General features: G+C 45.3%; 1 protein-coding gene across 4 annotated transcripts in view; it reads left to right on the plus strand.

Annotated features, from left to right (window-relative positions):
* Positions 1-25,512, plus strand: part of SPTBN1 (spectrin beta, non-erythrocytic 1) — a 115,961-nt gene that overhangs the window by 65,162 nt on the left and 25,287 nt on the right. For all 4 annotated transcript variants that reach the window (XM_039717097.1, XM_039717098.1, XM_039717099.1 and 1 more), the window contains 16 exons: positions 3,543-3,694; positions 8,046-8,219; positions 8,842-8,933; positions 9,308-9,388; positions 10,091-10,206; positions 11,055-11,167; positions 11,769-11,956; positions 13,227-13,344; positions 14,613-14,771; positions 15,378-15,680; positions 16,457-16,610; positions 17,301-18,171; positions 18,310-18,444; positions 19,029-19,785; positions 19,998-20,200; positions 24,945-25,035. In XM_039717097.1, the coding sequence (XP_039573031.1) occupies positions 3,543-3,694; positions 8,046-8,219; positions 8,842-8,933; positions 9,308-9,388; positions 10,091-10,206; positions 11,055-11,167; positions 11,769-11,956; positions 13,227-13,344; positions 14,613-14,771; positions 15,378-15,680; positions 16,457-16,610; positions 17,301-18,171; positions 18,310-18,444; positions 19,029-19,785; positions 19,998-20,200; positions 24,945-25,035 (3,707 nt within the window). The remainder of the gene's footprint in view (positions 1-3,542; positions 3,695-8,045; positions 8,220-8,841; positions 8,934-9,307; positions 9,389-10,090; positions 10,207-11,054; positions 11,168-11,768; positions 11,957-13,226; positions 13,345-14,612; positions 14,772-15,377; positions 15,681-16,456; positions 16,611-17,300; positions 18,172-18,309; positions 18,445-19,028; positions 19,786-19,997; positions 20,201-24,944; positions 25,036-25,512) is intronic.

A 25,512-nucleotide genomic window follows, 5' to 3' on the forward strand; every position in this document is an offset into this window, starting at 1 on the left:
ATGCACCTGGCCCTTACTGTGGAGGTTTTTGCACATTAAGAGAGTCACAGTTGTGTTGTTTGCTTAACCAAATTGTCAGGGCTCTAAGCACCACATTTCTGTATGTATCTTTCTTTATCTGACACATACAAGCAAAATTCCTTGGTTTTAATTCTGTGTGTGTTTTAACCTGAAACCCTTGAGCAGAAAAATAGTTTATCAGTTAGAAAGGGTTGATAAAAGCATTGCAAAAACCTGCTGTCATTGTGAAACACCATGTAGAAATAATCAGGAGAGGTTTTAACATGACCAACTCCAGTCATACCACTTTCCAAATGGGCTTGGTTTGCTTTCCCACGTTGTGGGAGCGCAAGAGGAGTGAAGTGATGCGGGGTAAGAAGGGCTGTGCCTTCTCCCTCCAGGGGCTTCTCTGGCTGAGAGTGTCAGTGGGGAATTAGAGCTGTGCTCTGCCTGTGCCAAGTGCAGGATAAAGCCTGGCCTTGCTGGGTGACTGCCCCATTAGGAGCTGAAAGAGCTGCTGTGTCTCTCCAGTGGCATTTTTCTGACATAAGTTGCTGGTTGTCCCCAAAAGTTGGCAGTGGCATGTGGGGCCTGGCCCTTGTGTGGTGCCACAGGGTTTTCCCATGGGGCTGCACCCAGACAATCGGGGATCATCCTGCTTGCTGTAACTCAGAGGGGAGATGGAAGGAAAGTGAAAAGCCATGAATTGCTCCAGCACTGAAGTTTCTGGAGCTCATGTGAAAAGCTGACTGTAGGCTCAGCACAAGAAGTTAGTGCTGGAGCCAGCACAGCAGAGACTTTCACAGTGTTTTGCAGCGGTGGAGCCGGCAGGGAGGAGGCCGGTTCCACAGAGGATGGGTGGGGATCAGGTGAGAGCGAGCTGGGGCGGGGGCGGAGGTGGGACCGGAGAAACCAACCGGGCCCTGCCGCCTCTCGCTGTAAACAGGAAATCGGGGCCACCCGAGCAACGCTGGGGAAACGGGAGAGCAGAAGGGGAGAGGCAGCGACTGGCTTTGAACTCTGGAGTAAAGAAAACACTCCTAAGGGCACCACCATCAGCTCCCCCGGCACAGAGGGTCTCAGCCAGGCTGGACTCCCATCCTCTCCCTCCCTGGTAGTTCACTGTGCTTAAGGATGCTGAGCTAACACTCAAGACAAGAAGTCAGTCAAACTTGCTCAGGGTTTTTTTCCCGAGCCCCCACTGCCTGAAAAATGCACTTTGTTCTCCTTTGGGGCCACTGAAAATGCTGGGGTGGCAAAACTTTTTGGGAAAGCAGCCTCAGAGCCACATGGACACTGTCCCCAGGAGGGACCTGTCTTCCCTGTCCTGGAAGGGCTGCTTGCTCTGTTGGCTTCCTTGACTTGCTTTCAACACCAGAAGATCCCAAGCTGGTGTCAGTTAATACCATGGGTCCAAAGGTTTCACAACACGACTTGATGTGTCACTGCATTTCCCATATCGTGTCTTTCATCTGTTCAAAATTAGGCCCTGACTCTTCATCTCCTTTTACTAAAGCCACATGGAGGTTCTTTTCCCATTCTTTACTTTCACTGTCACCCCAAAATGAGACAATTATTGATAACCATAATTTTTGACCAGATATTTTTTAATGGTGGGCTTTGAGATGGAATTTGATAGCTCTCTTTGTTTTACATAATATTTTGTATATCTAGCTCTTTTTTCATGGTCCTGTACATTGGCATTTTTCTTTGGAATGAATGTAAGCACAGGGATCATTGAATGATGTACTTCTGTGTAGAGACTACAGTAATTAAATAAAAAAACTTGCTGATCTGTTCTGGGGCTTGTACGAGCTGGTGAAAGGAGACATAATTTCTGATGGAATTTTCTTTAAAAAGCACCAACTATTGCAAGGTTTCTCTTCTGTGACTCATTTCAAAAAACCACTTCAAGTAAAGGCATGGATTACTAGACAAGCAGACATGCAGATACAGCATTCCCAGGCACTTGCTATAAATAGTTCATAAAAAATATATTTAAAGCTAGTAGACACTGGCTGCAGTCCCTTCTGATCTCCTGTTCTCTTCCTCTATCACAGGGATGCTCTGCTCCGTACAGAGTAAGGGCAAACACAAAAATGCAAACTGTCAGTTTACCCAAAGCACATTGTTTTGTCACTAACGCCAGCTTTGACATTTTTCCAAGTCACATTTGTAATTTCACACCTTAACAGGTAGGTAAAAGCTGTCAAAAATGGGGCAGTTTCAGGGCAATAGATTTGGTCATGTCTAACCACATGGGTAGGAAGAACAAGTTCAGAAATAAGTGGGAAGAACTGAAATCTTAGGGTGGGGTTTGTGCAGTTGTGCAAACCACCACTCAGTGCAGGTCTGCTCTCCTCCTACTCACCACTGTTCTGTTATCTGATTTATCTTCTTACTGTCTTTTCTTATTTTACTTGGTCCCCAGCTTTCTGTCTTCTTCACTCTCAGCATCTTTGTCATCCCACATCACCATGATCAGATTTTTGCTGCTGTCCCCAAGGTCCTGGAGGCAGTGACTGGTTATGAATGTGCTGGGACCATACCCCCACCATGCTGCACTGCCAGGAAGGGAGCACATCCTTCCTTTGGGAGGACAACATCCACCAAACCCCTGGGCAGCCACATCTGAAATGTTCTCAGTGTTTTAAGCAACATTCTTGGAGCTTTCAGAGCTGAGGGCGCTGCAGTTTAGGATTAATCTGTCTTCATGCCCTGTTTCTGTACACGCCAACAACTTTATAGAGGCTGATGGGAGGCTTGGAATCCTGTCTGCCTGGGAGAGCAAAGCACTTCCATTCATCTCTCTAATTGTGGCTTCCAGAGTCCGAGTCAGAGCACCTGTGTTTTGACAAATTTGGTCTGTAGTATTTCCCAGCTCAGTGAAATGACTTTTGGCTAACCAGGCTTCATCCAAAGCCCTTGGCAAAAGAATGTAACCACAGAGATGTATAATGTTTTCTGTCTGAGAGCTCTGGGCTTGGCAGATAGGAGCTGGGTAGGAGTTTGTGAATTAATGTGGACTGCAGTCAGCCTGTGCAGTAAGAGAGCTCTCACAGCCAATGTTTTCCTCTATAAACTGTTGTGAAAGACTCTGGGAAGGGAAGGTGGAAAGAATCTATTTTTCTATGGCTTGATATAAATGCTTGTCTACCTCAGGCATGCAGTTATGGAAAAATTTGTGTTGACATTGTGTAAATACAGTTACAAATGTTGAATCTGCAAATAAATATTGTCATGAGAAGGGAAAGAAGTCAGTGGGAAATGTTGGTCTCTGCTCTCTATCATATTTGTCTTAATCCAAAAGGACTTGTGGTATTTTGGGGGATCTGTTACGGATTTGTGTGTGTTCCAGAGCAGGTGAACTCAGCAGGTGAAGAATGGTGGTTTTTCAATGAAAAGTCCTAATTTCATCAATGATTCTCCAAAAAAGACAAGCCATACCTTTGATTTAATCTTAAATGATTGAGCATCCCATTTTCAGGTAGAAACGTGAACTGTGATTTATTTTGAGTAACATTCTGTTGTTTTCCCCACAGATGAACGTGAGGCAGTTCAGAAGAAGACCTTCACCAAGTGGGTGAATTCCCACTTGGCTCGTGTGTCCTGCCGAATTACAGACCTGTACACTGACCTTCGAGATGGGAGGATGCTCATCAAACTCCTGGAAGTGCTTTCAGGAGAGAGACTTGTAAGTGCTTATCAGTATCCATTGTGGGGGATTGGGTTGGCTTGGCTTTGGGTGGGGTTTTGTGAATCCTTGTCTCAACTGCAGTATAGGAAATCTGGATGCTGAGGGTTCAGCACTGAAAATGTCTTTTTATGTATTAAAGGGAAAAAAAAAAAGAGCTATATTGCTTCAGCTGGATCCAGACACCACTGAAATGCCTTCCTACTGGCTTCAGTGGGAATCAAAGGAAGTCTTCTTCAAAGGTTCCTTGCTGGGAACAAGCTGAATGCTTCCAGCAGCATGTTCCCTGCTCCCAAATCTGACAGGCACAGAGTACACAATGTTCCTGAGCCCCTTAGATCCCTTGGTGGTGGTGAGTTAGATATGCTGGGACACCTGGGCCCTGTGGGCAGTGTCCCATTTCTCTGCTAACAAACCCTGCACTGATACAGGTGTGCAGGCCTGGCACATCCCTGCTCCCTTCCCAGAGCATGCCAGGGGTGTGCAGGACAACAGCTGGAGGGGGCCACATCACCCTGGGAGCAGCTGGAGGTGTGTCCATTACACCCCACTGCTGAGGAATGTCCCTGAGTGCACTTGATTTTACTCAGATAGATAAGGTTTGGGCTTTCTTTGGTAAGGGGTATATCTAAAATCAATATAAACAAATGGGTCAAATTCTTTCTTTGGGTGTGCTGAGGCACCCCCTTGGTACCAACACAAGGAGTGGTAAGAAAGTCCTTGTACTAGAAAATGCTGCTGCACAAGAGGAAAATTGGGTGCCAGGAAATGGCTGGGTATCAGCTTCTCCTTCAGTTCCTTAAATGATGGTGATGCTCTTAACTGCCTAATTTAGAGCAATCTTTTCAAAGAAACACCAGTCTTTAGCTAAGACCCAAGGCTGCAGGGGGCTGGGTAATCATTTGCCATCAAGCTCTCCTATTAGTGGAGCTCTGTGGCTTAAGACTCTGGTTAATGAGTGGAACATATGGCCCAGTGTAATGTGTGTGTGGGGAGGCAGGAGAGGAGCTGCCTGAGTGCATCTGGGAGGGCAAGGCAGTTGGGATGTGCACAGAAGTGCCTCTGTGGATGGGGTAAGAAATCCTGGTGTTCACCAGCTGCAGTTTGCTCTGAGCCCCTCTCTGTGTCACACCACTCACCTCAGGCACGTGTTGGGTTTGACATGCTCACTGCAGGTAGCAGGTTTTCCTCACACAGGGATAGTTGAGACCAACATGTCCCATTATTTGAGGGCTGAGACACCAACTGTGTCACCTCTGGTTAAATCTGCCTGTCTGCCTGTCAAGATTTGACTTTCAGCAGCAAATAGGAAGCTCAGAGCAGCCCCATGACCGTGGTTGCACCGTTCATTTCCATATTTCACTCCAGGTTTTGGAAAATGCAAACAGAGCTGGGGTAGCTGTGGGGTGGGGAGAGGACAGAAGCCTCCTGGAGCTGCACTTGCATCATTGTGTCTGGCATTGGCACCTGCCTGCACCACACATTCTTTTTGTAGCTTCCTTATCTGAGGCTGGAGGACAGCAGGCTCTGTTTGAACAGTGCATTCCACCACACCTTCTTCTGCAAACAAGAGTAAACGCAATGCACTAAACCTTGAGACAATTACACACACCAAAAGTATTCCAGGAGAATCTTACACACACCAAAAATATTCCAGGAGGACTGCCACGCAGCCTCCACTTGCTGGTGTTCTTCAGTTTTTGGAATTTATTTTAGTCAATATTAGGTAGATTCTGACATCTCCATGGCACCCCAGAGAAATTTGAAGGCAGATCTTATACAGAAGGCTTAAAATCAAGACAAGAAGCATCACATGGTATGAAAGCAGAAACTAGCATGGATGAGTTTCCCATAAACATGGTGTATTTACTGGTGCAGTGGAACAAACAGAAGTTATTTCCTCACTTTTGAAACTGGGATTCAGATTCTGGAGGCTGTGGAGCAGAGTCCAGGATTTTGGATCCCAGTCAGGGAAGCAGGTCTGCTCTTTGCCCTCTCACTTTGATTGCACAAACACTGCTTTTTCCAAAACTTATTGTGATTTTTGTTGATGAAAACCCACATTCCTTGGAGGTGTGTTGGAGAAACTCCAAATGAGAGCAACCAATAATGGCAACACCTACATCTTCCTGACCTTGCTCAGTTTGATTCCTAATCCTAGTGGTTAGTCCAGACCTTACAGCATAATGTCCTCTGCACAGCAGTGTTTGGAAGGAAACTGATAGCATGCAATGCTCTCACTGAGCACAGTGGGAAAGAATCCAGCCAGCATGAAAGGACAGTTGTAATTTGGTTTGCACACACTGTTAACCAGCTTCTCCCAAACAGAAAAATAAAGCTGAGAATTGTTTTTGACCTAAGATTAAGCATTTAGCTCAGTTTCTTCCATAACTAAATTAAGGATTAGTAAATTCCTTGCAAATTCCTGGATGCTCAAAGGTCAAACCACTTAAGCACATTCTTTGTAGTGAATTCTGTCACATTTTCACTTGGAAAAGAGGAAGGGTTTTGATATAGAACCAGTTTTCCTGCAATGTGTATGTGAAGATTCTGGGTTTGGTACTTGCTTTCCCTCCACTCAGTGTCTGGATCTGTCTTAGCCCCATAAATGTGCAAGATATGTCTCACTATGCCTCATCCTGAGGCTATGCAGGGGAGTGTGGCAAGCACAGCCACACCTTGTACAAACCAGACTCAGACGCCTCTTCCTCTACATAAAACATCTCTGGTGAATGGTTTATCTCTGTAACCATGGCACTGGAGCTTCTGAGAGCACAAAATGAGCTTTTTGAATCCTTTTCTGCTCGGTACTTTGAGGCAATAGAGGTGGTGCAGGTGCTGCTTGAGACAGTGGGAAGGGCTGTGTTAAGGCAGAGGGGACAGGCTGGAGTCTGAGAAGTGGCCACAGCCACAGTCATTCCTGAGCCTTGGGAACATCCTCGTGCAGGTGAGCAGGCCTGGGAAGCTGCTCCAGGGCTCCAGGTGTGGCCATGGGCTGAGAGGAGCCGTGGGCCGGAGCTGGGGGTGCAGCCAGGCCTCCGCCTTCCCTCCTGCCCCAAACTGCCTCCTCCCTGTGCTTTGTTTTGCAAGGTTCAGTCAAGCCTTAGGTCCAGCTTTCTACACTCCTAATGATTGATGGTGATTGATGGTGCCAGCTAAAGGCTGCATCCCAGATTGTCCCTGCTGAGTGAGGAATCTCTGGGAAGCTTCAGCCAACCATGCAGCTCTCTCCTGCCTCTTCTGCTCCAGCTGTGGCTCTTTGCACTGACAGCATTTGGGATGGATGGGGTGTGCATAGGCTGAAATTTAGGCCTCTTTGGAGGGCCTTTTATACTCCAAAGCAGAGGGAGTCTCCTGGAAATTCTCCTCCTTGCTGTGAGCTGTGGGTTGATCCTGCATCATTCCCCAGCCCCGGGAGGAGAACAGACCCAGGCTGACTGAGGCTGAAGCCGGTGACCTCAGGGTTTGTGTGTCCCAAAGGTCATCTTCCTGCATGGCTTCCCTCTCCAGCACCCCGTGTGGCACAGGCTGTGTTTCTGTACCATGGCAGGGACTGTACCGTGGCACTGGCCAAAACTCTTCACCTTGAATGCAGGCTGAGGCAAGGATGTTGCCTGAGCTATTTCCATGGCCACTTAATTACATTCTCTGCAGAAAACAAGGAAATTATGGCAATTAGTCGTTTGGCTGAGTACCTTTGGTGACATCCCAGTGCCCACTGAACAGGCTATTCAGCTGTAATCCTTGTCTGCACAACAAAGTTCCCTTAATTCTATTCAGTTTTACAGCAGAATTCTGCATGCTGATAAAACATTTATTGCATTTTTGCAGTTGCACTGGGCCTTCATATAACTGTGTTATGTTGATGTAGCTGATTATTTTAATTAGTGTTTTTTTCTTATGAAGAAAAATTTGTGATCAATCTCTGTTACTTTCTTACTCTTTATCCGATTTACTGACCAAAGAAAAGCAATGCCACTTCCTTCTGGAGGAGATTTACTGACTAGCTCACAGTTCAAATCTGAGCTTGTGAGTGAATATCCCTGGAGAGGAAACATGAGGGAAGTAAGCAGGAAAAATCCTTTGAAAGGCAAATGAAATTGGGGTCATGTATCCAGCTCAGGTCCAGGACACTGTTTTTTCCACCATGGGTTTGGCACTTGCTTCCATTATCCTGGTGAAAATGGGCTGGAAGATGCAAGGAGTGGTTTTGTCCCTGGAATTTGAGAAACAAACTCCCACTGCCTGGGAGTGGTGATGCCCTGGCCGGGACTGAGGAGTTTACAAGCTCTGATTTTCCCCCCACCCATCTACAGTAATAAATGTTTTTATTCTTCCTTTTACCTTCTAGCCTAAACCAACTAAAGGAAGGATGCGCATCCATTGCCTGGAGAATGTGGATAAAGCCCTCCAGTTCCTGAAGGAGCAACGAGTGCACCTAGAAAACATGGGATCTCATGATATTGTGGATGGGAATCACAGGCTGACACTTGGCCTTATTTGGACCATTATCCTGAGATTCCAGGTAGAGTTGTGTGCACACACTCATACATGGATGAGCTTTCCACACCTGTTTGTCACATATTTCACTGTGTATCTTAGGAACAGAGTGCTCCCAGGTGCTCCCATCTGATGGGAGGGAGGAGTGCTTGGGAACCTGTCAGGATAAATCAGTGTCTGTGGTGCTGCTGACCTGTGGTGGGAGTTTCCTGTGGGGAAATTCATATGGCTTTGTTTTTAAATCACAAATAAATGTGAAGCTCCAGTCTCCACACTAGATCCAGAAGGAAATGCTGCCCTGAGCTGCTCTCCATCTCCATGCTGGTTATCTATAACTTGGCTGGCTTGGCACTGACATGGATTAAGGGTGCCCACAGAAATTATTTTAGTGTCCCAGCTAAGGCTTGAGATTTCTTGTTTTCCAGCAGGTTCCAGATTGGCCTTTGCTTTTAGTTTAAAAAGGCTGGAAAGTACTTTTGCAGAAAGAAGAATACATTCATATAATAAATATATAACTCATAATAAACATCATAGTAATAAACATTTAATAGCATTAATTTTGGTGTTTTCCAGCATTCCTTTCACCTTTTCCAAAAAGGCAGTGTGTTTTCTCTAAGAAATATTGAAATCTTTTATGTTACTTTTAGATCCAAGATATCAGCGTTGAAACTGAGGACAACAAAGAGAAGAAATCTGCTAAAGATGCTTTGCTTTTGTGGTGCCAGATGAAAACAGCTGGGTGAGTGGGAATTAAGTCATTATCTCTAAAGCTCTTACAACATTTTGAGTTTCTGTTGAAATAATTTTAAATGGGCAAACATATATCTTCTTGAGTGGATTTAGAGAGAGGGAATTCAAGACAAATCAGTTGATGTTTACAAGTCAGAAAAGTCTGAATTTATGATGTCAATTCTGGCTGATAAGCACACCAATTGGATAATCCATTAATATATGTATAGTAATATGCTGACTCTTTCTCTCCCTATTCTGAAGAAATAATGGCAATTTCAAGGGAAACTTAATGGCTTCCTGCTCTGGCTTTTGGTGCCAGAGTGTGCAGAGCTGCACTGGGGGTGCTGTATTGATTGCACTGTCCTTGGGTTTGTTCTGCAGGTACCCCAACGTCAATATCCACAACTTTACAACAAGCTGGAGGGATGGAATGGCTTTCAATGCACTGATCCATAAGCACAGGTATGTGTGGCTCAATGTCTGCCCTGGTTTTGCAGCTACCTTGCAGCTTGATTTTAAAAATCTGTGAAGAGCAGGAAGTTGAGGAGTTGCTGAGAGTTTTAGAGCAACTTGTCTTTTTTGAGCTTTACAGCTCTTGTGGTCATTGTGAGCTTGGCTGGGCAGTAGCTTCTCACACCACAAGTCAGAACAGGCTGTGTTTGGTTTCAAGGGCATAAATTACACCTGTGATTATTTGGGTTTGGTTTGGTTCTTGTACCTCAGTGAATAACTTATGCTCAGGTCTGGAATTTGGGGGCAGGAGTAGGGAAGCACACCCAGAGCAGCCTGGAGGGAAAGGAAATCCCTGCCCAAGGGTGGCCAGATGTGGTGCCAGGCTGCCATGGCTGGGGATGCTGCTCAAGGTGGAGTTAATCCAGATGGACTGCACACTTCCATGGGCATGAGGAGAGACTCATGACCACAGCTTTGTTCTTCTCTTCTCCAGGGTCACCCTCCCTGCTGTTTAGCTCTCCCCTGCTCTCTCCCATGGCCAGGTCCTTCTGTGCCATGTGCTGGGCATTGCTTCATTCCTTTAGCACTGCTGGGAAATACACAGGGCATGTGAAACCTTGGCTGGGTTTTCTAAGGGTTGGAGATTTTAGTTCATTTGAAGGTGGCTGCACTGTGCTTTGGGAAATCTAAAGAATTTTCCATCCTGTCTAGGCCTGATTTGATTGATTTTGACAAGCTGAAGAAATCAAATGCACACTACAATCTGCAGAATGCTTTTAACCTTGCAGAGCAGCACCTTGGTCTTACCAAGCTCCTGGACCCTGAGGGTAAGAATTCCAGCAGTTTCAGCACTTAAGGGTTCTTTCTTTCCACCCCTCAATGTCAGAGCACATCTCTGTGACAGCTTTTTGTGTCCAAGAGCAGCTGGATGCTGCTGACTCACCTGATGATACAGGCAGAGAGGGAGGGGGAGAATGTGAAATTTCTCCAGCAGCAAACTGAGCAGCAGTAGCACAAGAGCCCTTAATCCTGTGTTTATTTACTGCCATCTGACAAGTTTGTTAGTCTGGCCATGTGTCCATAAAGTCATTCCAGTCAGAGGCTTTCTTCTGAGAAGGAAGAGAAGCAGAGGAGCAGAGAAGCTTCAGCCTGTGCTTCTGTGGGAATGTGTGTGCTCCCATGCTGGGGCAAGATCATTTTGTGTCACAGGGCAGGAGTGATGTGTTTGGGCAAGTTTCTTCTTGCTTATTTTCCAGTGCCTCAGAATTGCTGAGAAATATTTTGTTTTCCATCTGTATCTCTCAGATTCTCCTGGACAGACATAAGTTTGAACTCCCCTCTCCAAATGCTGACACAGCACTGAAGTTGTCAATTAACAGTAGTTCTGTCAACTCACACAGACACCAGAGGAATTATTTGGCTCTGCACAAGGTGTGGCAAAGTCTGGAACTTGACTGTAAAGCCCAAAGGCCCCAAGCTTTAACCCCAGTCCACACTACTGCCAGAACCAGTGCAAAGCTGCTCAATTTACTTTTTATTAGGACACCAACCTTAGGGGCTGAACTGCCACTGACCCCATCTCTGACTCCCAGACGTATCCTTGGTGCATCCTGAGCTCTGTTGGTGTAACCCCTGCAGCCTCAGCATGCTGAGATAACTCTTGTTTGGTTTGCAGATATCAGTGTTGATCACCCTGATGAAAAGTCAATCATCACCTATGTGGTGACATATTACCACTACTTCTCCAAGATGAAAGCTTTGGCTGTCGAAGGAAAACGTATCGGAAAGGTGTGCCAGTTTAAATTATAAATTGTTACAAAGCAAGCAAAATATTTCTGATTTTCTTTTTCCTCTTGGGTATTAATTTTTAAAGAGTCCACTCTATGGTAATTTTAAATTTTTTTCTTTTGAACATATTTTGAATGTTAAATATTCCCATGTGACTATGAGGAGTAGTTAATTTCCATCTGCCTCACATTAGGAAACACTTGGCTGGTGTTTTATTTTTGCTTGTTCATTTTGCATCATTGCTACTTTTCCTTTCTCATTAACTGCTCCTCACCCTCTGGGCCCTCTGTCTCCTCTGGAAAAGTCCCTAATTTAAAACATGTGCAGTCATTCTCTGTCCTTTGGCGACATTGCCTCGGTCCTTACAGCTTGCAGACTGAACATGAATCCTTGTGTGAGCCTCAGCTCTGCCCCCCTATTGCTGTGGGATCTTGGGAATTTAGTGCTGAAAAATGCCAAGCTCATTCCTCAGGGATCCCGGCAGTGAGTACTCTGATTCACAACCCAAGTCTCCCAGCAGTTTCTTTTATGTGGCTTGTTGCATTTAAATGACTGAAGAGCACTGCCCTTGTGACTCATGTGTGTTGTGCTGCTGTTGCAGGTGCTTGACAATGCCATTGAAACAGAGAAAATGATAGAAAAATACGAGTCCCTGGCTTCTGACCTGCTGGAGTGGATTGAGCAAACCATTATCATCCTCAACAATCGCAAATTCGCCAACTCCCTGGTTGGGGTGCAGCAGCAGCTGCAGGCGTTCAACACTTACCGCACAGTGGAGAAACCACCCAAGTGAGTTTAACCTCAGCTTAACACAACAGTAGTGGCCTTGGTGGCTTAGTCACTCATTGATTTTTTTTTAAAAACAATCACATCCAAGTAATTTTAGTTGTGGCTTAAGAATTTATTTTCCTGAGCAAGCCCAGCTCTCATATTTCTGATTGGTACTCGTTGGTGTTACTTGGGGCCTGTTTGCTTTGTGCTGTTCAGTGTGCAGATAATAACAACAGCAATGAGAATAGCCTGTCTCCCACAGGATCTGGGAGTCCTGGAAGCTGTCCCTGCCCTGGGATGCCTGTCTTATCATATGAGTGGTAATAGCATACTGTGGTAGTACAGTAATGTCACCACTCGTGCTTTTAATAGCAGTGGATAATACCAAAATGCTGCTATTAAAAGATCCTACTGCTTATCCAACATGAAGAGGAAACGTGTCTGGCTTTGTCAAACAGCTCTACTTACTCAAACTGATAAGCAAAACGGGGCAACTTATTTCTGGAAAGCCTCTTTAGGACTGTGATATCAAATCTGTTTATTATTTTTGGCTAATTTGAGTTCTAATGAATAATAATCATGACCCGAAATATTACACAGGATCCAGACTTCTTCTAAAATTGCAGACTATTCCCTAATGCCCATGGAGTTTGTTTATTTCCCAGGCGTACAACACAGGGAAAACAGTGGGAAGAGTTTACTGACTGTGGAGGGCTTTAAATAAAACTTCCATTTCTTGTGCTGATGGAGTGAACTAGGACAGTGCACGTACTAGAATTTAAAAAAAAAGCCTTTTCCTGTCCCTCGAGGGGTTTAAATCCAAACACTCAGACAGCTGACTTCTGTGAAGTTGCTTTTGCTGTCTGCCCCAACTGGCTCCAGGGGAAATATGGGCTATTTCCATTGCTCCCAGCTTCCACACAAGATGGAGGTGTTTATGTGAATGCACCATTCACCATGTCAGCATTTTAAACAAGTGCTGTATTATAGTTTATTGTAGTTGACTATATTCAATGTTTTATAGAAGTGCTTCCCTGTAAGGGTGGTGAGGCCCTGGCACAGGTTACCCAGAGAAGCTGGGGCTGCCCCATCCCTGGAAGTGTTCCAGACTGGGTGGGACAGGGCTGGGATAGTGGAAGGTGTCCCTGACCTGGCAGGGGGTGTAACTGGATGGGCTTTAAGCTCCTTTCCAACCCAAACCATTCTGTCAATCCATGATTCTATGATTATACCTTAGCAGTAATGCAAATTTGATTGTGACTCAATTCTCTTGCAAAATTTTGTTTAGATTTACAGAAAAAGGAAACCTGGAAGTGCTGCTTTTTACCATCCAAAGCAAAATGAGAGCCAACAATCAGAAAGTGTACATGCCGAGGGAGGGCAAACTCATCTCTGACATTAACAAGGTAAAATGAGCAGCTCCTCCCCTGTGACTCAGGATATTGCTGTTTTCTCTCAACAACATTTGTTCTTCTCAAAACCATTTGTGATCTCCAGCCTTGATGTGGGGCTGTAAGGGATGGGTGAGGTGGGCTGACCTTTTCCTGTAGCTCGGACTTACTTCCCTGAGCCAGGCCCAGGGTGTCCTCAGCATCTGTAGGAGCTTCTGCTCCTGGGGCTGCCAGCTCTGCCTTGCCCCTCGTGGTCCTGGCTGTTGGAGGGAAGTGACAGGAGGTGCTGTGCCCTCCCCTTCACCTCCCAGTGCCCTGCCTGGGCGTTGTGGATCCCTCTGGAGTCCTGCAGCCTGTTCTCTGCTGCTGCAGCTGGCAGGGCAGGGCTGAGCACAGCAGAGCTGACAGGCTCTCTCAAGGATAACAAACAGCTTCAGCCTGGCAGCTTTCTCCTTTGTGTTTAATCATGCTGGCAGTCCCATACCAGCTGTTGTGGGTGTCTGTGGCCTCATCCTAGGGAGCAGCAAACTGCTCAGCTCTCCTGGTTGCAGGAGGAATGCCCAAAATAGTCGTGTTTCAGGCAGTTTCACATCTGTTTGGATTTAGATTTAGTTTGTGTTTAATTGAGGGTTTTTTTGTTGTCTGTAAGAAGATCTGAGAGGTGATTAGCTGACTTCCAACATGCTTCTAAGACTTCTGATTTTTGTAATATTACCATCATGCATATGAATAACTTCTGGCTTGGTGGGAATAAAGGACTTGTAAGCACCAGAAGTAACCAAACTCTGCAGTTGTTTTCTTTTCCAAAGTGTAATAAAAAACAACAATTGTATGTTGATTTTGGAGGTGAGAGGCCATGAATCTCTAATTCCCATTTCCTAAAGGAGGAAGATAGAATCTGCTTGTTTGGGAGCAGCACTCAGGAGATTTTATTTTTTTAAATAAACACTTTCTTACACATTTAAGCCATGTGGTTTCCTTAGGCGTTGTTGGGAAGGGGGATAAGAAAGGACGAGAGAAAATGCATCTGAGATAAACAACTTGCTCAGAAAACGACTGACTAAATTGAGAACAGATTTTAAGTCATGTGTTTATATTAGCAAACAAGGTGTAGGGCCAGCCAGTGCAAACTGGATTTATGGGCTTATAAATAATTGAACCAGTTTGGTGAAAGTTGCCTGTAGTGGCTTCAGCCCTGATTTCATGCAAAGGAGATGGGATTTATCATAATCTTGTAAGAATGTGTTGTTTAGAAGCCATGTGTTTTTCCTCCATATCTTCAGGCCTGGGAAAGACTGGAAAAAGCTGAACATGAAAGAGAACTGGCACTGCGAAATGAGCTCATCAGACAAGAGAAACTGGAACAACTTGCACGGAGATTCGATCGCAAGGCAGCTATGAGAGAAACTTGGCTGAGTGAAAATCAACGTCTCGTTTCTCAGGTGCTGCTCTCAGAAATTGTCTGGGTGGCTAAAATGGTTCCCATGAGTAATTACAGGATGTAGTTCTTGCAAGGAGAACATTTTCTTCCCTGTGCCTCATATTTTACTACATCTATGTATGTGTATATTTATTTGTTGCATTTAGTTACTCTATATGTGTATGTACTCTACATCCTCACTTATATATGTTTGGGATTCCCTTCCTTGTACCTACCAGACTGTGGTCAGGAGAATTTGATGAGGAAATAACTACCCACAGTCAATATTTTCTTTATCTGAATATTTTGCTGAGTTCAGTGAAATTAGCCCAGGAGTTAATTTTATTGTTTAATATTAGAGATGATAATGTTAGGTCAGCCCCAGACTAATCCTGATGGCCATGTGATTCTTCCCCCAAAGGCAGTGAATAATATCTCTGATTTTATCAGTGGTTCTTTATTATCAGGGGCATCTCTTATTTTATTTAAAGAAAACTCTTGGGAGCATTTTGAGGTCCCGGATTTGCTAACAAGTGTGTTTTGCCAAGTCAGAACCGACAGCAGAGGTTGATCAGTGAGACTTTTGTCCTCAGCAGCCATTCCTGAAGAAGTGCCTCTGTCTTTGCAGGACAATTTTGGCTTTGACCTCCCAGCAGTGGAGGCTGCCACGAAGAAGCACGAGGCCATCGAGACGGACATCGCGGCGTACGAGGAGCGGGTTCAGGCCGTGGTGGCCGTGGCGAAGGAGCTCGAGACTGAAAACTACCACGACATCAAACGCATCACTGCAAGGAAGGACAATGTCATCCGCCTGTGGGAGTATCTCCTGGAGCTGCTCCGGGCACGGAGACAGCGGCTGGAGATGAACCTTGGGCTGCAGAAGATTTTCCAGGAAATGCTGTACATTATGGACTGGATGGACGAGATGAAGGTGGGTGCAAGTCCTTTGAGAATGCAGACCAAATATTGCTCAGAGGTGTACATGTCCCTTTCTGTCAAGATTCATTTTGCTCCTCTGGTTTAGTAGACAGACCCAGAAGATCCACATTCAAGAGCAGTGAACAAATTCCTTATAATTTGTTAACAATAAAGATTAAAACCATGTTAAGGAAAAAGAACAAGTTCACTCCTATAAAAAGCTACTTTCCAGCTTCATTTTTGTCTCATAGAGCCCAGAATTTTTGGTCACAGTGCTTGGGTAGAGATGACAGATTTGGTAAAAGGGAATTAAATAATCTCTCTCCATCATGATATACATGGGGAGCAATTCACCTCTTCACCTCTCTGCTTTAAAAAGCTTGAATTTCTTCCTGTCTGTTCTCCTGGGATTCAGGAAGAGAAAGGACCCATGACTTGTCCATCAGCCAGCAGAACTTGGAAGCTGTTGTAGGAAAGAAACAGCTCAGCAGGAGCTCACAGCGCTTGGGCTGAGTGCTGCTCCTTGGCCCTGCTGAGCTAACTCAGCCTCTCAGCATCCTAGACTGCAAATTCAATAAAGAACAGTCAAGTTCTTCATCATTGCCAGTGATTTCAAAACTGCTGGCTCAAATTTGTATCAGCTATGTCTCTACATTTGAAATTTCTGTCCTTATGGGCCTGGAGTTCCTCTGACCTGATGTACCAACAGATAACAGTGCCTGGAGTCCCAAAGAAGCAAGCAGCTTATGGCCTTCGGCCTGTTTTACTTGTCTTTCTCATTTTGTCCAGGTGCTTTTGCTGTCCCAAGACTACGGCAAACATTTGTTGGGAGTTGAGGACTTGCTGCAGAAACATGCTCTGGTGGAAGCTGACATTGCTATTCAGGCTGAGAGAGTGAGAGGGGTCAATGCCTCTGCTCAGAAGTTTGCCACCGATGGAGAAGGTAACCAGCACCCCACATACCCCTTTTGTCTTAATAACCTGTGAGGTTATCTGTGAGATTCATTAGTTCTGCAAGATAGGTTAGCTACATTCCCCACCAGCATGAGAGAATCCAGCTTCATTTGTTTCTTCTGTACTCAGGATTTCAATAATTAATTTGTCCAGGAGCCTGTTCAGGAATTGAGTGTGGCATTGTGCTTTGCATGGGATGTCACACTCCTCATCAGCAGCTGCTGTGACTTTGTAGAGGTCACCATGGCTCCCCATGCTGTGTTCCTAATGCAAACATTTACACAGATTGTTGGACTCAGTCTGATGGTGTCCTGATTTATCCTAAAAGGAAGCAATTCCCTAGAACCCAGCGCTGTTAATAGAGTAAATGACGTCCATTTTGTGCAGTTGTGTATAAATCTGAATTCAGTGAATTTTGTCTCACTGGAAACAGTCCTCATGAATATCTTTCCTTTTGGGTTTTTTTTTTGTCTCTTGGAAAGAATAGTGTTTTCTGATCTGCATTATTGTGTGGTGGAGCTTGAACACTTCCCACTCACTTTCCTTAGACTAACCATGGATTCTTTCATGTAAACCTTGTAGCAGGAACACGCAGGAATTCAGAGCTCTGCATGTGCCCCAGCTGTGGGGATGGGAGCGAGTGAGGCCAGGTGGTAACACACGTTCTCTGTCCGAGCAGGTTACAAGCCCTGTGACCCGCAGGTGATCCGGGACCGCGTGGCTCACATGGAGTTCTGCTACCAGGAGCTCTGCCAGCTCGCGGCCGAGCGCCGTGCGCGCCTCGAGGAGTCCCGGCGCCTCTGGAAATTCTTCTGGGAAATGGCTGAAGAGGAGGGCTGGATCAGGGAGAAGGAGCAGATCCTGTCATCTGATGACTATGGGAAGGACCTCACCAGTGTTGTCAGACTCTTGAGTAAACACAAGGCGTTTGAGGATGAGATGAGTGGCCGCAGCGGCCACTTCCAGCAGGCGATAAAAGAAGGTGAAGACATGATCGCGGAAGAGCATTTTGGGTCTGAGAAGATCAGAGAAAGAATTAAGGATATCCGGGAGCAGTGGGCTAACCTGGAGCAGTTATCTGCCATTAGGAAGAAGCGGCTGGAGGAAGCCTCTCTCCTTCACCAGTTCCAGGCTGATGCTGACGATATTGACGCGTGGATGTTGGACATCCTCAAGATTGTCTCCAGTAATGATGTTGGCCATGATGAATATTCCACTCAGTCCTTGGTCAAGAAACACAAAGATGTGGCTGAAGAGATCGCGAGCTACCGGCCGACCATCGACTCTCTTCACGAGCAGGCCAAGGCCCTGCCGCAGGAGCACGCGGAGTCCCCAGATGTGCAAGGCCGGTTGTCCGGAATCGAGGAGAGATACAAAGAGGTTGCTGAGCTGACCCGGCTGCGTAAACAGGCCCTGCAGGATACCCTCGCTCTCTATAAGATGTTCAGTGAGGCAGATGCTTGTGAGCTTTGGATTGATGAAAAGGAGAAGTGGCTGAATAATATGCAGATTCCAGAGAAGCTGGAGGACCTGGAAGTGATCCAGCACAGGTGAGAATGCCTTTACCTGGAAGTTTGGGGAATACTGGGTGGAAGTGTTTTACCCCAGCTACCTTTCTCAGCTTGCCTGTAGCTCAGATTCTCTAATGCCTGGGGGATCTTGTGTTTGTTTGTTTTCTGCCACTCCAGGTTTGAAAGCTTGGAGCCAGAAATGAACAACCAGGCATCCCGTGTGGCCGTGGTGAACCAGATTGCCAGGCAGCTGATGCACAGTGGCCATCCCGGGGAGAAGATCAAAGCACAGCAAGATAAACTCAACACAAGGTAAGTGAAAGTCTCGTGCTCAGGAACATCACACCAGCTGGAACAAGTATGGTGGGGTCATTTGTTTTTCTTAAGTAGGCTTTTTTAAGATATTCTGATGCTATTACCTGAAGAATCTAAGGCTTTAAAAGGAAAGAGTTGTGCCTTTCAAATACTTTATTATCAGGTGGAGTTTTGCTCTTGACTTAATCAGGCCCCGAGTGTGTCAGCACCTTGATTTGAGAGCTGGAAATTGACTGTAATAATTACTATGATAAAAAAGAAATCAATATAGTTTTGTGTAAACTCCCACATTTTTTACCTTCGGAATAAACCAAGGGAGTGTGAAAAGTTGGTGTAACTGCCAGTTTTTCACTTGAGGAAAAATTATACTCTGTGTGCTGGTATTTGTCACATTCTAATACACACCATATCTGGGTTAATGATTGCTTTGCTGGAAATACAGATAGTATGGGAAGGATTGAGGAAACCCTGAGTAGCTGGGTTTACCGAGCTGCTGAGAGCAGCTGCTCACTCAGCATTGCTGCCACATCCTTTTCCCACAAATCTCAATTTCTCTGCTCTCCTCTCCTCACACATTTCAGGTGGAGCCAGTTCAGAGAACTGGTAGATAGGAAGAAGGATGCTCTGCTCTCTGCTCTGAGTATCCAGAACTACCATCTTGAATGTAATGAAACCAAATCCTGGATCAGGGAAAAGACCAAAGTGATTGAGTCCACACAAGATCTGGGTAACGACCTGGCTGGAGTGATGGCCTTGCAGAGGAAGCTGACAGGCATGGAACGGGACCTGGTGGCCATCGAAGCCAAGCTCAGTGACCTGCAAAAGGAGGCAGAGAAGCTGGAATCAGAGCATCCTGACCAGGCACAAGCCATCCTTTCACGGCTTGCAGAGATCAATGACGTGTGGGAAGAAATGAAGACCACCCTGAAGAACCGGGAAGAGTCCCTGGGAGAGGCCAGCAAGCTGCAGCAGTTCCTGAGAGATCTGGATGACTTCCAGTCCTGGCTCTCCAGAACACAGACTGCAATTGCCTCCGAAGATATGCCCAACACCCTGACAGAGGCTGAGAAGCTGCTCACTCAGCACGAAAACATCAAGAATGAAATCAACAACTACGAGGAAGATTATCAGAAGATGAGGGACATGGGTGAGATGGTGACACAAGGGCAAACTGATGCTCAGTACATGTTCCTACGCCAGCGCCTCCAGGCTTTGGACACCGGATGGAATGAGCTTCACAAAATGTGGGAGAACAGGCAAAATCTCCTTTCCCAGTCTCATGCCTACCAGCTGTTTCTCAGAGATACCAAGCAAGCAGAAGCTTTCCTTAATAACCAGGCAAGTGGTCAAGATATACCTGACTTCATTTCTACAGGTTGGCACTGTGTACTGCAAGCTATTAACAAAGTCTATTGGTGGGAGAGCCACAAGCAGACAAATTGCCCTTTTCTAACTGTATTTTACTTCAAACTGTTCTTGGGGGGTGTCTGTTGTGGAGCAGCAGCATAGCCTGAGTGTAACAATTTTCTCTCTGGTTTCTTTAATCCCAGGAGTATGTTCTGGCGCACACAGAGATGCCAACCACCTTGGAAGGAGCAGAAGCTGCTATTAAAAAGCAGGAGGATTTCATGACCACCATGGATGCCAATGAAGAAAAGATCAATGCAGTTGTGGAGACGGGCAGGAGGCTCGTTAGTGATGGGAACATTAACTCTGATAAAATCCAGGAGAAAGTGGACTCAATTGATGACAGGTAAGGGCAGAATGATGGTACAATGTAGCTGTTCCTCCTTTAATTCTGTTCTCTGAGAGATGCCCTTTTACCAGGATCCAAAGGCAAAGTAACTGCTTAGAAAATGTCTGTTCCAGACTGTTTTCTTTGTCTCATGGAAAAATAGGAACTGTCATGTTTCAAGAATGCACCAGGCTAATCTTAGTTAAACAACACCTTTCCCACTTTCTAGAGGCTTGGTAGGTAATGAACTCCCTACCCAGAATTTGGTTGTTTGAGTGTTGCTGTGTAGTTCTTGGAGTATGAGCAGACTTGATGCTCTGGTGGGAGCTCTAGCAGTTGGCTGTGTCTGGTTCCACAAGTCTCAGTTTCCTCTGCTGCCCCCGAGCTGATGTAATTACAATAACTTATTCCTGTCCTTCCTCTGGAGAAGGAATGTGGCTCTTCAAGGGTGTAATTGGCATTACATGCACCCCACCCACTCGACTTTGATCACCTCTTCCAGCTTGTCTGGCCCCTCTCAGATCAGATTAGGAAGCACCACTGGTACAAATGTGTCTTTCATCCCAGAACAAGTCCTTTGCTTTCTCTCTCTGTCTGTGGCATGGATGCTATAGAACATTAAAAGTTTCTTTTTCTTTGAAACCCAAATGTTCAGTTTTGATGGCTGTTGTTCTTTCTGCTTTTGGTTTGGATAACAGTGGAGTCTTTCAAGGCACTGTGAGTGTCAGAACACAGCAGTGAGCTGTGAAATGTCACTGATGACGCTCCCATCAGACTTGCATTCCCCCCACAGCTGGTAAGCTCAGGTTCTCCTGGTGCCTTCATCTCCAAGGAGAAACTGAACTGAAGTAGTTCAGAAGATGTTGTACCTTTCCTGTTTGGGCAGAGATGTCCCACTGTGTGTGCACCCACTTTAGCCATGCCTCATGGCTTCAGGAAGGGCAGCTCTTCCTGTTCCCAGAGCTTGCTGAGGGCCTCTGACAGCTGAACCCCCAGGCTATCCCATGTTTCCATTCTCTTTCTTACCAGTTTGGCTCTAGATCCCAGAGAGAATCTGCAAAGGACAGGAAGAGATTGTATGAAAATCAAGGGGGCAACTAGGATAGTGATTTTCCTTATTTATCCTCTCTAAGGGCCCTCTACTCTAAGTTTCCCCATCCACTTAGGAAAGCAGGAGAGCTTGATCCCAGCTTTATGGTAGGTGTCCTCTTTCTGCAGCTTTTGGAAAGCATTTTGGAAAAGAAAGCATCTCCAAGGATATCACAGCAAATGGCCAGCTACATCTTGCAGCTGGAGTGGGAGACAGCTTCAGCCCCTGTCCTGTGTGCTCTGCAGAGGCTCTGGTGGCTGTCACCCCAGTGCAGCTGCTCCTCTGTGCCCTGTTGTCCCTGCTGTCCTGTGCTGGAGCTCCCACTGGAAGGGAGCATTTCCTCAATTCCAAAGCTATTTATGCCGGGCGCTGCAAACACCATCCGGAGCGCCGCTATCCAGGAAATCCGTGCCACTGCTCCCCGAGTCTGGGGGGCTGATAAGCCTCCAGAACAAAGCCTTGGGGCTGTGTGCACTGGGAGGGGTAGCAAAGGAAGCTTCTTTGCTTTCACAAAAAGTGGCTCTCCCAGCTGAGCTCCACCTGGATGTCTAACAAAGGACCAAAACAAACAAGCACAAATATGTGCAGTGGCTCCATACTTCCCATAGGGAGCTCTTTGTAGTTTCTGGTATTGTTCAGAGTGGGTTTTGTAGTGGTGCTTTTGAGCTGTTCCTGAGGAGACCCCACTGGCCCTGGTGCAGCAGACAGGCCATGCCCTGGGATGGTTCCTATCTCGTTAGGGATGGCACAAGGAGAAAAGTGCAATAGGAAAGAAACACTTCAGCACAACCTTTTAGTGCAGCTCACAAGCAAGAATGAATGAGCATAAGGACATGGAATAAGGGTAAGGGAAGGAGAAGGTTTGCATCAAGCTATCTAGCTTTTCCAGCTGGGAAAAAAGCTGGTCTCCCTGTGCAGCTTTCCCTGCTTGGGTGACTTCTGCTGCTCTGAAGCACTTTCTCCTCCATTTTCTCTGGGAAGAGTGTTGAGGAACTGCCCCTCTCCATGTGCCCTCTCATGGCCTCTGATTCTGCAAGGGAGATTTAGTCTAAAGACAGTGGCAGACCTGGCACAAATTGTGATCTGAGCCTGTTTTACATCAACTTTTGTATTTGTGCAACTTTCTGCTCAACAGAGAACAGAAGTAAGTTTTGTTCTTGCCCATTCAGAAGGGAGAGTGCCTTGTTTGCTGGAGCAATGAAAGAAGCTAAAACTGCCTTTCATATATCTCAGGATTCCTAGCAGTCAGCTGCATTCACACCATGTGTAAGATTTATTATTTCTGCACAGGCTTTGAAACCCACAGGCTTACAGTTAAACCACAAGTGGTTTTGTCAGTTTTCAGCACTGTCAGCATTCTCAGGGGCCTCTGGGAGTCAACCTGGGGACACCAGGCAAATTCTAGATTAATTTGTGTCAGACACCTCCTTGTGCTGAACAGATCTTACACATATAGTGTAAGTCCTATGTGTGATACAGAATTCAAAGCCATTCTGCAGAGCAAGCTATTCTTCCACAAACTGTTCTGGCAAATCAGTAAGAAGCAGTCACTGACAACCTTAAGTGTAAATTCTTTAAAAGAATTTAGGGATATCTGAACAAGGAGTTATTGATATTTAGGTACAGCTAGTCTGAAGCAGGAGAACAGACTAAACTTAAAATCCTTTATTCCCATTAAAAGGTCAGTGATGAAAACACAGGAATTCCTGTCTGTTCCAGCAGTGCCCATCCTCAAAATGCTTCTACTTTGTTATGGTTCAGCCCTGTTCTTCAGAGAAAACTCATTGTCCAGTCTCACTCCAGGTCATCTTGAACAAAACAACCTTGTACAGTTACAGAGCTCTAAGCACCAGAGATTGTATTTGTTATGCTATGGCATCATCTGTTTGATATCCCTGCATGGTTTCCTTCAAAGTCCTTCTAGTCAATATTTCCAACACTCAATGGGAGATATTTTTGTTAGTTTTTTAAAATTTGGGTTTTTTCAACATAAGAATTTCTGTACTTAAATCTATTCAAGCACCATGAAAGTTCTCCTTTAAACTTCATAACTCGTGTCCTCTCCAGAATACATGAGTCTGTAATGTAATCCAGCCTTAAATCTCTGAAATCAGCCTGATAAAATCACCCAAGCAGTTCTTTGCTTCATTTTAACAACCTGAGTAATGCAGTGTGTTTGCCCAGGCATATAAAAGCCAGCCAAGAAAGAGTGGAATCAAACCCAGGGATGTTTGCCTCATTAGAGAAGTTTTTCCTAAGGCAAAGTTTGTGTCTTTTCCTTTGTGTTCCCTCTGTCAAAACTTCAGCCTCACCTGGGCTTGGACTCCAGGCTGTTGCTTTGATGGTTCCACGTGTCTTCCTTGCCATGCAATCCATAAATCCTTTTCTTGACTACCCCTATAGAGATGCTGCTTGCCTGGTTGATTGAAGGCAGCTCTTGAGGCCAAAGAGAAGCAAATTGTAGTCCTCTAAAGGGTTTTCTCCTATTCCTCTGCCTACAGACCTTTTGCTTTTATAGAAAATGTGTCTCCAAGTATTCCTTGTGTTTCTGAAGTCACTAAATTGGTGCCAGAGAGCTTGCTGTGGTAACTTACTGCAGATCAGGAAAAGTGGTGTTATAATCCAGTTGTCATCAACATGTGATTTATGGTCTTCTGGAGTATCATGAGTCTCTGGAGATCTCCACTAACAGGGATTTATTTAGCTTTTGCCAGCATGTGCTGAGCTCATCTTATAAATTGCCACCCTTTAAAATAATTTCCAACTCTCAATCCATATTTATCTTATTACAAATGGCAGCAATATTTCACTTTAAACCCCTGTACAGTGCAATAGGAGTAAGCCTAGCACAATGAGCAGTAAATAAAAATTGTCTTCTTTACTCTGTCTCTTCCTTGTAAATTGCCTCATAAATAATGAAAGGATGGAAGGACAGGGATAACTACTCCAAATTAAGCATTTTTAAAAACATGCCCAGAGGTACCTTGGGAATCAGCCCCATTCCATTTGAAGGACCCACCACAACCTTTGGTACTGCCAGGATGACTCATCTTCAAGGGGCAAATGGTGATGAATCAAATTAAGGCTTCTGGATTAACCTTTCCTTCCTTCTGGCTGCTCTTAAACATTCTGAAAAATATGTTCCAAGTGCATAAAGCTTCTGTGTGCAGAACCACACAGGGTGTTGCACGTGGTTAAACACAGCCTTGGGAAGGTTCTGTGGCCCAGCTCAGCTTTGTGCAGGACAAGGAGGTGCTGGAGGTGTTTTACAAAGAGATTTTGTAAAAATTCCAGCAGGTGCACCCTGCAAGGGCCACACCACGTCATCTTACTGTTGCAATTTGTAGTTTTCTTGTGTGTTTTGGCAAACAGCCTGAACTCTCCTGTGGGTTTAAAATGAGTGGGCCAAATTCTGTCCGTAGCATGTTGTGAAACCCTGCTGACTTCAGAATGTTCTGTGTGTATTTAACGGGTCACAAAAACAAGGAGATGTGGAACTTCAGTGAGCCCATTAAATAACACACTCCAAAATGTCCTTTGAAAGGCAGCAAAGGACACACACCCCAAACTTACCAGCACCTGTAGTCCAAAGAGGCTCCAGAAACCAACAGTGACAGTTTTCATGGAATGCCTATTTCATTTCCTTTCTCTGTTGTTTTTTTTCCTGACCAGACATAGGAAGAACCGTGAAGCAGCCAGTGAACTTTTGATGAGACTGAAAGATAACAGGGATCTCCAAAAGTTTCTTCAGGATTGCCAAGAGGTAAATCATGCCCTTTCACTTTTATTGCTGAAAGCTGCCATCCTGCAGAGGAGCATTCTTGCTCCATATTTTATGAGGGCTGGAATGCTCAGTCATCCAGTAGTATTTAGTGTGGTGTAAACATTAAAAAAACCCTGACGATCCCACTGCAAAAAAGAATGTTTGTTTTTTCTTTTCTCATGAATCAGATTTTCTTTTGTCATATAAGCTAAAGACATAGAAAACTGTCAAAAGCAGTGAAGATTTTCTGCTGTGATATAAATTATAACCATGTGGAATGTAGTGGGATTAGCAGTGTAGTTACTAAGAGTTTTGTCTACAGCTGTACAGATGGATGTGGCCTGATGCAGGGGATTTCAAGTGATTCCTAGCAAACATTAGTCAGAAGAATAGGAGGTTAAGAATAAAAAAGGAGCAAGATTAAGCTGTGTCGTTTATGTGTGATTTACCTGATAGTTTACATGTGTTTAAAATTGT

Source organism: Passer montanus, unplaced genomic scaffold, assembly GCF_014805655.1.
Source record: "Passer montanus isolate IOZ18808 unplaced genomic scaffold, ASM1480565v1 scaffold37, whole genome shotgun sequence".
In the NCBI taxonomy this organism is placed as follows: Eukaryota; Metazoa; Chordata; class Aves; order Passeriformes; family Passeridae; genus Passer; species Passer montanus.